We start from the raw sequence: 10,903 nt of genomic DNA on the forward strand, positions 1-10,903 counted from the left end.
AGACCGGAGGAGAGGAGAGACCGGAGGAGAGACCGGAGGAGAGGCGAGACCGGAGGAGAGACCGGAGGAGAGACCGGAGGAGAGACCGGAAGAGAGGCGAGACCGGAGGAGAGACCGGAGGAGAGGCGAGACCGGAGGAGAGACCGGAGGAGAGGCGAGACCGGAGGAGAGACCGGAGGAGAGACGAGACCGGAGGAGAGGCGAGACCGGAGGAGAGACCGGAGGAGAGACGAGACCGGAGGAGAGGCGAGACCGGAGGAGAGACGAGACCGGAGGAGAGGCGAGACCGGAGGAGAGACGAGACCGGAGGAGAGGCCGGAGGAGAGGCGAGACCGGAGGAGAGGCGAGACCGGAGGAGAGGCCGGAGGAGAGGCGAGACCGGAGGAGAGACGAGACCGGAGGAGAGACCGGAAGAGAGGCGAGACCGGAGGAGAGACCGGAGGAGAGGCGAGACCGGAGGAGAGACGAGACCGGAGGAGAGACGAGACCGGAGGAGAGACGAGACCGGAGGAGAGGCGAGACCGGAGGAGAGGCGAGACCGGAGGCGAGACCGGAGGAGAGGCGAGACCGGAGGAGAGGCGAGACCGGAGGCGAGACCGGAGGAGAGGCGAGACCGGAGGAGAGGCGAGACCGGAGGAGAGACGAGACCGGAGGAGAGACCGGAGGAGAGACCGGAGGAGAGGCGAGACCGGAGGAGAGACCGGAGGAGAGACCGGAGGAGAGACCGGAAGAGAGGCGAGACCGGAGGAGAGACCGGAAGAGAGGCGAGACCGGAGGAGAGACCGGAAGAGAGGCGAGACCGGAGGAGAGACCGGAGGAGAGACGAGACCGGAGGAGAGACCGGAGGAGAGGAGAGACCGGAGGAGAGACCGGAGGAGAGACGAGACCGGAGGAGAGACCGGAGGAGAGACGAGACCGGAGGAGAGACCGGAGGAGAGACCGGAGGAGAGGCGAGACCGGAGGAGAGACCGGAGGAGAGACCGGAAGAGAGGCGAGACCGGAGGAGAGACCGGAGGAGAGACCGGAGGAGAGGCGAGACCGGAGGAGAGGCGAGACCGGAGGAGAGGCGAGACCGGAGGAGAGGCGAGACCGGAGGAGAGGCGAGACCGGAGGAGAGGCGAGACCGGAGGAGAGGCCGGAGGAGAGGCGAGACCGGAGGAGAGACGAGACCGGAGGAGAGGCCGGAGGAGAGGCGAGACCGGAGGAGAGACCGGAGGAGAGGCGAGACCGGAGGAGAGACCGGAGGAGAGACCGGAGGAGAGGCGAGACCGGAGGAGAGGCCGGAGGAGAGGCGAGACCGGAGGAGAGACGAGACCGGAGGAGAGGCCGGAGGAGAGGCGAGACCGGAGGCGAGACCGGAGGAGAGGCGAGACCGGAGGCGAGGCCGGAGGAGAGGCGAGACCGGAGGCGAGACCGGAGGAGAGACGAGACCGGAGGAGAGGCCGGAGGAGAGACGAGACCGGAGGAGAGGCCGGAGGAGAGGCGAGACCGGAGGCGAGACCGGAGGAGAGACGAGACCGGAGGAGAGGAGAGACCGGAGGAGAGACGAGACCGGAGGAGAGACGAGACCGGAGGAGAGGCCGGAGGAGAGGCGAGACCGGAGGAGAGACGAGACCGGAGGAGAGACGAGACCGGAGGAGAGACGAGACCGGAGGAGAGACGAGACCGGAGGAGAGGCGAGACCGGAGGAGAGACGAGACCGGAGGAGAGGCGAGACCGGAGGAGAGACGAGACCGGAGGAGAGGCGAGACCGGAGGAGAGGGGAGACCGGAGGAGAGGGGAGACCGGAGGAGAGGAGAGACCGGAGGAGAGGAGAGACCGGAGGAGAGGCGAGACCGGAGGAGAGGCGAGACCGGAGGAGAGGCGAGACCGGAGGAGAGACCGGAGGAGAGGCGAGACCGGAGGAGAGACCGGAGGAGAGGCGAGACCGGAGGAGAGACGAGACCGGAGGAGAGGCCGGAAGAGAGGCGAGACCGGAGGAGAGACCGGAGGAGAGACCGGAGGAGAGGCGAGACCGGAGGAGAGACCGGAAGAGAGGCGAGACCGGAGGAGAGACCGGAGGAGAGACCGGAGGAGAGGCGAGACCGGAGGAGAGGCGAGACCGGAGGAGAGGCGAGACCGGAGGAGAGACCGGAAGAGAGGCGAGACCGGAGGAGAGACCGGAGGAGAGACCGGAGGAGAGGCGAGACCGGAGGAGAGACCGGAAGAGAGGCGAGACCGGAGGAGAGACCGGAGGAGAGACCGGAGGAGAGGCGAGACCGGAGGAGAGGAGAGACCGGAGGAGAGACCGGAGGAGAGACCGGAGGAGAGACCGGAAGAGAGGCGAGACCGGAGGAGAGGCGAGACCGGAGGAGAGACCGGAGGAGAGGCGAGACCGGAGGAGAGACCGGAGGAGAGGCGAGACCGGAGGCGAGGCCGGAGGAGAGGCGAGACCGGAGGAGAGGCCGGAGGAGAGACGAGACCGGAGGAGAGGCCGGAGGAGAGGCGAGACCGGAGGAGAGACCGGAGGAGAGACCGGAGGAGAGGAGAGACCGGAGGAGAGACCGGAGGAGAGGCGAGACCGGAGGAGAGACGAGACCGGAGGAGAGACGAGACCGGAGGAGAGACCGGAGGAGAGGCGAGACCGGAGGAGAGACGAGACCGGAGGAGAGGCGAGACCGGAGGAGAGGCGAGACCGGAGGAGAGGGGAGACCGGAGGAGAGGAGAGACCGGAGGAGAGGCGAGACCGGAGGAGAGGCGAGACCGGAGGAGAGACCGGAAGAGAGGCGAGACCGGAGGAGAGACCGGAGGAGAGGCCGGAGGAGAGACCGGAGGAGAGACCGGAGGAGAGACCGGAGGAGAGGCCGGAGGAGAGACGAGACCGGAGGAGAGACGAGACCGGAGGAGAGACGAGACCGGAGGAGAGGCCGGAGGAGAGGCGAGACCGGAGGAGAGACGAGACCGGAGGAGAGGCCGGAGGAGAGGCGAGACCGGAGGAGAGACCGGAGGAGAGGCGAGACCGGAGGAGAGACCGGAGGAGAGACCGGAGGAGAGGCGAGACCGGAGGAGAGGCCGGAGGAGAGGCGAGACCGGAGGAGAGACGAGACCGGAGGAGAGGCCGGAGGAGAGGCCGGAGGAGAGGCGAGACCGGAGGCGAGACCGGAGGAGAGGCGAGACCGGAGGAGAGACGAGACCGGAGGAGAGGCCGGAGGAGAGGCGAGACCGGAGGAGAGACCGGAGGAGAGGCGAGACCGGAGGAGAGACCGGAGGAGAGACCGGAGGAGAGGCGAGACCGGAGGAGAGGCCGGAGGAGAGGCGAGACCGGAGGAGAGACGAGACCGGAGGAGAGGCCGGAGGAGAGGCCGGAGGAGAGGCGAGACCGGAGGCGAGACCGGAGGAGAGGCGAGACCGGAGGAGAGACGAGACCGGAGGCGAGACCGGAGGAGAGGCGAGACCGGAGGAGAGACGAGACCGGAGGAGAGGCCGGAGGAGAGGCGAGACCGGAGGAGAGACCGGAGGAGAGGCGAGACCGGAGGAGAGACCGGAGGAGAGACCGGAGGAGAGGCGAGACCGGAGGAGAGACCGGAAGAGAGGCGAGACCGGAGGAGAGGCCGGAGGAGAGGCGAGACCGGAGGAGAGACGAGACCGGAGGAGAGGCCGGAGGAGAGGCGAGACCGGAGGCGAGACCGGAGGAGAGGCGAGACCGGAGGAGAGACGAGACCGGAGGCGAGACCGGAGGAGAGGCGAGACCGGAGGCGAGACCGGAGGAGAGGCGAGACCGGAGGAGAGACCGGAGGAGAGACCGGAGGAGAGGCGAGACCGGAGGAGAGACCGGAGGAGAGGCGAGACCGGAGGCGAGACCGGAGGAGAGGCGAGACCGGAGGAGAGACCGGAGGAGAGACCGGAGGAGAGACGAGACCGGAGGAGAGACCGGAGGAGAGACCGGAGGAGAGACCGGAGGAGAGGCGAGACCGGAGGAGAGACCGGAGGAGAGACCGGAGGCGAGACCGGAGGAGAGACCGGAGGAGAGGCGAGACCGGAGGAGAGACCGGAGGAGAGACCGGAGGAGAGGAGAGACCGGAGGCGAGACCGGAGGAGAGACCGGAGGAGAGACCGGAGGAGAGACCGGAGGAGAGGAGAGACCGGAGGAGAGACCGGAGGAGAGGCGAGACCGGAGGAGAGACCGGAGGAGAGGCGAGACCGGAGGAGAGACGAGACCGGAGGCGAGACCGGAGGAGAGGCGAGACCGGAGGAGAGACCGGAGGAGAGGCGAGACCGGAGGAGAGACCGGAGGAGAGGCGAGACCGGAGGAGAGACCGGAGGAGAGGCGAGACCGGAGGAGAGACCGGAGGAGAGGCGAGACCGGAGGAGAGACCGGAGGAGAGGCGAGACCGGAGGCGAGACCGGAGGAGAGGAGAGACCGGAGGAGAGACCGGAGGAGAGACCGGAGGCGAGACCGGAGGAGAGACCGGAGGAGAGGAGAGACCGGAGGAGAGACCGGAGGAGAGGTGTCAAAGCACCCTGAGGATCAGCTGTTTGTTAAATTCCTTTAGATGTAAACGGACAAAAGTAGTTTATGCATCAAACTCCTCCAGAAGTGATGAATCAGGTTTGTATAGCTGTAGAAGGCTCCACACCAGGCGTGTCCAGCTCCAGTCCTCTTCCGCCCTCAATCCTGCAGGTTTTCAGCGAATCTTTGCTGAAACACACCCGACCCCCACGGTGCAGAGGGTCAAGGTTCACAGCATCCATCTCATTTCAGTCTGGTGTGTTGAAGCAGGAACGCATGGAAGGCCTTGGACACTTCTGCTTTAGATAGATGTCGATTCACACTTTCTAATCTACTCGTTTAAATTATTCTGTTTTTATTTATCCATCCATCCATTAATCTATCTATCTATCTATCTATCTATCTATCTACCAATCTATCTATCTATCCCTCCATCCATGCATCAGTATTTATACCGTATTTTAGTGTTGACAGAACTGCCTTCATTCCAGTCTGCATTTAGAAATCTATTTATATCGGAGTGTAAAACCGACTTGTGACGTGTCACACAGCGTCCTCGCGCCGTTCTGGGGGCGTGTCCGTTCGAATACAGCCATGGTACCAGGTGGACTGGTTCCGATTTGGGTCATATGGTACCGACCAACAGTCGGGTTGGTTGTCTGTTGTAAATGATCTCGAACCGAGTCACGACACCGCATCATGCTGTAAAGGGACTCGAACCGATCCCCAGTTACCGACCTGAGGCTCCGTCACGTAGACAGCCCGGTCCCCGATCTGGAGGAAGATGCTGTCCCCGGACAGCTGCGGGGTGGCCGGGCGGAGTCCGCTGGACGGTCCCTGTGCTGGTCCCGGTACCGGTCCTGGTGCCGAACCGGAGCAGAAGCTGAAGCAGAACCTGCTGTTACTGCTGTTCAGTCTGAACAGACTGTTGCGGATCAGCAGCGAGTAGCATTTATTAAACCTGACCCACAGGTAGACGTAACACAGCGTTATTAACATGTCTCCTACACACGCGCACGGTTTCCCGACATTTCCCTGGCTTCCATTTAACACAATACTCCAGAGTGAATGTCGGTAAATCTACAGGTAAATGGGAGATTTCTAGATGTAATGTCAGAGCTCTATTTAACTGTCAACCAAGGTCTTCTCCCTGCTCTTCTTCGCTGTATATTTTCGCTTCCGCGTCTTCTTCTTCTTCAAGATGTTCCATCAGCTTGTATCCATGGAGACGCATTACTGCCACCTGGTGGTCAGCATAGACATAATATACACAGACGCATCGCGCCGCCATCTTGGATGGGTCTCCATGCGCCTCCAATGGATTGATTTGTAAGGTGTAGGTCCAACCACAACAATTTTTTTAATGCTATTTAACAAAGACATAAGGTAGCTACTATATAAATACATGTATAAATGAATTTGAAACAAACATGTTTTATTATTGATGCATTTGGATTTATCTATTTTTATCTGGTCAAATAAAAAAAATGATTCAACTATTATTACTATATTATTATTGTGAAATGTAATTCCACACGATCTGCTTTCAGTATTTTGCCAGTTATTGCAACTATGCTGGACAAAACACTGGATTAGCTGCTGGCTTTCTCTTGACTACAGTTGACTCTTTCTTTTTTCACATTTAAAAATTTATCAATATTGAGATACAGTTGTACAAAGTCTGAAAATAAATTATTGTATCAAAACTGTGTAATTCAGAAGTTACCCAGAAAAATACTATAAGAGCGTAAACCTCCGCCAAGGCTTTTAAAAAGTTCCTGGATCCAAACGGTGATCCGGATCACCACCAAAATGAAATCAGTTCTTCCTTTACACGTTTCCAACAAGTCCTGAAGATTTCACGAAAATCCGTCCATAACTTTTTAAGTTATCTTGAACACAAACAGACAAACAGATAAAGTCGGTAAAAACATAACCTCCTTGGTGGAGGTAATTATGCTACCATGTAAAACTCTCTTTGTGAAGCATAAATATTATATTTTTCCATAAACACCTCATAGGGGTAAAATTTATCATTTAGTAGACTAACTAAACTAAAACCTAAACAAAAATCTTAGGATAGCAGAAAAGAGAATAACAATCCAGCAACTGTAAAATACAACAACAACAAACAAAACGTACCAGAATATAAACCATTTTAATGCCTCACCATTATAAATACTCAGTCTGTGCAAATCACCTGCCACGTTGGTGCCCTCCACTCAACAAAGCCATAAACAAGTTTATGCACTGTCTTGAATATCTTGTGTGGCCACACTGCAATATCACAAAATAATTTAAAAAAGTATCTACATTCAAATGTTACTAAAAAGAAAAACACGCATGTTAAAAAACCAAGCTCACTGTCCACATGAGACTCCCCTTCCTGCCTTTTATAAACTCAGAAAGGCAGCCTCAATCCACCATGTTGCCTTGGTTACATTTCGTCCCATCAAAGTGCATCGTCGACCCGACGATGAACTAAGAACAAGTAAACAGCCACAGCTCCTGTACTGTGTTATCGCACCCTAGATGGCAGTCTATGAGGACTGGATTGCTGCCCATCAGTCTCTCTGGTTGACTTTCGGGGGTTTTCCCGGCACAGGATCCCCTAGCACATTTAGGGTATTCCCAGATAATGATGATTCAAGACCATCAGATCTCTTATCCAGTTCAACCTCTCCTGGTGAGTTAGAGACAGCTACTTCCTCACACAGTTCAACGTTATCACCCACACCATTCGCTCCAATGACTGGTTCAACCACATTAACCTCGCCTTCATTCATCTTCGACAACTCATTAAAACCATCTTCTGCCTTGTTTCCATCACCTCTTTAAGACTTCTTTCATCTCTAGTCTTAGGAACATCCCTCAACTCAATTCCATGGACCTGACAAACTGGCCCCCTCTGCCCTGCGGGGACAAGTGAATCCACAACCCCTCGCTCATGAGGTGGTTGCAGTACCTGATCAGGTATGGGATCCCAAAAATCCTTAATCTTATTTCAACCCCTTACAGAAAGATTTCTAATGTACACAAGATCACCTGGTTTAAAATCTAGATCATAACTCTTTTCTGGATTCTTTAAATCCTGCTGTGCCCTCCTCACCTTGAATCATTTTTGCACAATACCATAAGTGACAGCTAAGGAGTTCTCATGCTCCTGAACCCACTCTTCCACAGAGTGGTCGCTAGCTTCACCTTCTAGCCCTGCCAAAAAGTCAACTGGCAGCTGCAGCTCATGCCAGTTGACTAATGAACTGTAGAGTTAAAAGCATAAGTGGCCAGGGAAAGGTGATGCGGCAAACAGTGTTTCTGCTCAAGAGGAAGTTATCATAACAAATCATGAAGTGTGCAATTAAAGCATTCACACTGGCCATTTCCTTGTGGGTGATATAGAGTTGTGCAACTCTTTTCAATCTTGTTTATTTTACAAAGCTGATGCACCAGAGCACTTTCAAAATTACGCCCTATGGGGTTAAAACGATGACAGCTCTTATTGGTATTGAAAAATAAACTTGGCATTGAAAAATAAAATTTGGCATTGAAAATTTTTAATATGAAATAAAACAAGAACACTGAAATTAAATTATGAGTTCTGAAAAATGTGCATCGGTACTGAAAAAGTTTATTGAGACTGAAAAAAGATTAATTGAAAAGTAATATGGATCTATGAAGAAAATAGTAACTTTTAATTCAAACATTTATTTATGCCGACAGAGTTTTTACATGTTGACATCATTTCTTTATGCTGACCGTTTGTTTTTTGTTGGGATTTCATTGGGTTTTACTTTCAGTGATGAGATTTTCAGTTTCAACTCTCTGTCACTGTTTTTGCGTGGAGGGGGCGGGGTTGAGGGGCGGGGCTGCCGAGTGCGCTACTTCGAGTAATCTGCGTGTAATTTGCATACGGCGGAAAGCTCCACTAGCCTAACGGTCACGGTCGGAGATTTCCACAGATTCAATGGCGGCTGCCGGTTCTTCAGGAGGAACGCCTATACCCCAGGTATGTGTGTTCTTTACATATGCTTGTATTTACAGTTTGACTGGATAATGTTTGGTTACAAATGTTTAATGTGGTATTTTGGTCCGCTGGATGTGTGCTGCAGAAAGCTAAGTTAGCTCATAGGTGGAAGCTAGCTACAGTAATGGCTAAATCTATAGTTTTGTGATTCTTTTTGCCCCCCCGAGGAGCAAAGTGTTATTGCTGCTGCTTAACAAATCTGTGGTGAAAAAGTGTGAGGTTGGAGATCTATGAGTAGTTTTTTACGGTGGCCGACGGGTGCAAACGCGCTTCATATAGTAGTTTTTAGTATAAACTGTCTTTTGCTACTGGCAGTTGAGGTATTTACATGGTGGATAATGGCAGTGCTGCTGTAGCCCAAAACGTTAACATTGAAATGTGTATATGATTAACCTTTGTGCACATTTATAACTATGATATTTAATTGCACCTGACTTAGTTAGTTTTGGTTCTTTCATAGATGGCGTAGGTAGGGTGTTCTGCTGACATCTGTAAATACTTACAATGACGCTTTTGTTCATATTATATATATATGTGTTACACCCAGAGGGAAATTATGAATGGCTGCCTCTAAATACTGTAATAATAATTGTGCAGCAGCAATAACACTGGGGACCAGTGTTATTGCTGCTGCACAAGGTCTCATTAACGTGCTAACTCAAAATATTCAGCAACCTGAGATGTCATCACAACCAACTCCAGCACAGAACCACGAGCACCGGGATCGGCACAAACCCCAAAACCCACAGGGCGCGACGAGACGACAAGGCTTTAGGCTCTTTTAACTCACTGAATTATTAGGCAGAATTATCTTTTGTCAATATGTTTCATTTTAACAAGTTAGTTCATACATTCATGATCACTTCTGTCATATAGGTCATTTCCTGGGTTTTTTGCCAAAAGAAAAGGAAAAAAATCGTTTTTCTCCTTTACAAACGACTCCACTGAAGCCCAAAACGTCAAAGCCATATAGTGTTTATGTGTATTTAGTAAATAAAGGCTGCAGCAACACTCCTTCTGCCACTGAAGAGCTTCAGCTGAGCCAAGCAGGCCTGGGAAAGAGCTCCCTCATCTTGACAGAGGATATGGATCATACAATGGTACTGTAAAAACTATATTTACATTTTAATGAACCATAATATACTTAATAGCAATTATAAACATTTGTAAACCATTTTCTGTGTCAAATTACGACGAGGTGTTTAAAAGTATTATGCTGTTATACTATTGATACAGATGTGAATGTGTGGGAAATGTGAATATGTTCTGAAATGTTTGGAAATCTTTTTGGATAACTTTAACCACATTATCCTTTATGTATGCTGGTTTTAGATAAATAAAATTATCATTCAAGAATATCCTAAAATGAAGGGAGTGGAAGGTTGGCTGTTGCACAAAGCCTCAGGTCTGGAATATATATTTTTAAAGAAACCTTTTGCCTGTATGAGGTTGAAACATGCTCACTATTATGTATTTAGTTTATATAGTTCTTCAGCACTTTGAACAGCACAATTTATGAAAAGAGCTGTATAAATTCATTAATTTGTTCATGTATTCATAGATGCAAAACTCTTTCTCTGTCTATTTAAAAAGGTGGCCATGGTCAAAGAAAACTGCTTGCAGTTCCTCCTGATGGTGGTGGTTATACTGGAAGACTCATCCGGCGTGTTTCAGGTGTTGGGAAGACACTTTTGTACATTGTTCCACTTCAGCAGGACCTTCATCTTCCTCCTCTGCCTTCTGATGCAATTGAATTTAAAAACATGTCAAAAGCTGCATGCCAAATTTGCAAAGAGAGCTTGCCTCTGCATATCCTAGCTCTCCATGTCAAGGACTGCATGGAGCATCTATCTACAGCAGAGGATGATAATGAAGTGAGTCCATATGTCTCATTTTGGAAAATATGTGTTATTGACTGTTTATACACAGACCTGGATTTTTACATGCAACTTAAAATGTATCTCTATCAGTATTTTGTCCATGTGTCTCCTTCATATACATACCAAATAGTTACATAATTGTACAGACAGTATCAGATAAACATCTGCAAAATTCTGCTGATTCAAACTTTTTACTGGTACTTGACATAACTTTGAAAATTTTAGTAAATCTAACTTGACTGACACAGATTCTTACAGACTAAATTTGTTATTATAAACTGACAAGAACATGAAATTAAATTACTTTTATCACTTTTATCAAGGGTCCAATGTTTCTCTCAAAACATTTATATCGCACAAAAAATGCAGTCAAGTCTCAATAAAAATGATGCAAAGCTCAGCTATGAGAAAACATAATGTGTTAAAGTTATTTATCTTGGTAAAGACATGTCGCTCATCTCAAGTCTTCATCTCAACCATGCAACACAGTCACACAATTTGATAGTTGTT

At 51.7% G+C, this 10,903-nt stretch overlaps 1 protein-coding gene across 3 annotated transcripts in view; it reads right to left on the bottom strand.

Moving 5' to 3' along the window:
• Positions 1-5,657, bottom strand: part of hlcs (holocarboxylase synthetase (biotin-(proprionyl-CoA-carboxylase (ATP-hydrolysing)) ligase)) — a 62,300-nt gene extending 56,643 nt beyond the window's left edge. For all 3 annotated transcript variants that reach the window (XM_079247526.1, XM_079247525.1, XM_079247524.1), the window contains exon 1: positions 5,228-5,657. In XM_079247526.1, the coding sequence (XP_079103652.1) occupies positions 5,228-5,488 (261 nt within the window). In that variant the 5' untranslated portion in view covers positions 5,489-5,657. The remainder of the gene's footprint in view (positions 1-5,227) is intronic.
• Positions 5,658-10,903: the final 5,246 nt, after the last annotated feature.

The sequence above is a fragment of the Telmatherina bonti genome (assembly GCF_933228915.1).
Source record: "Telmatherina bonti genome assembly, chromosome: 10".
NCBI classification, from domain to species: domain Eukaryota; kingdom Metazoa; phylum Chordata; class Actinopteri; order Atheriniformes; family Telmatherinidae; genus Telmatherina; species Telmatherina bonti.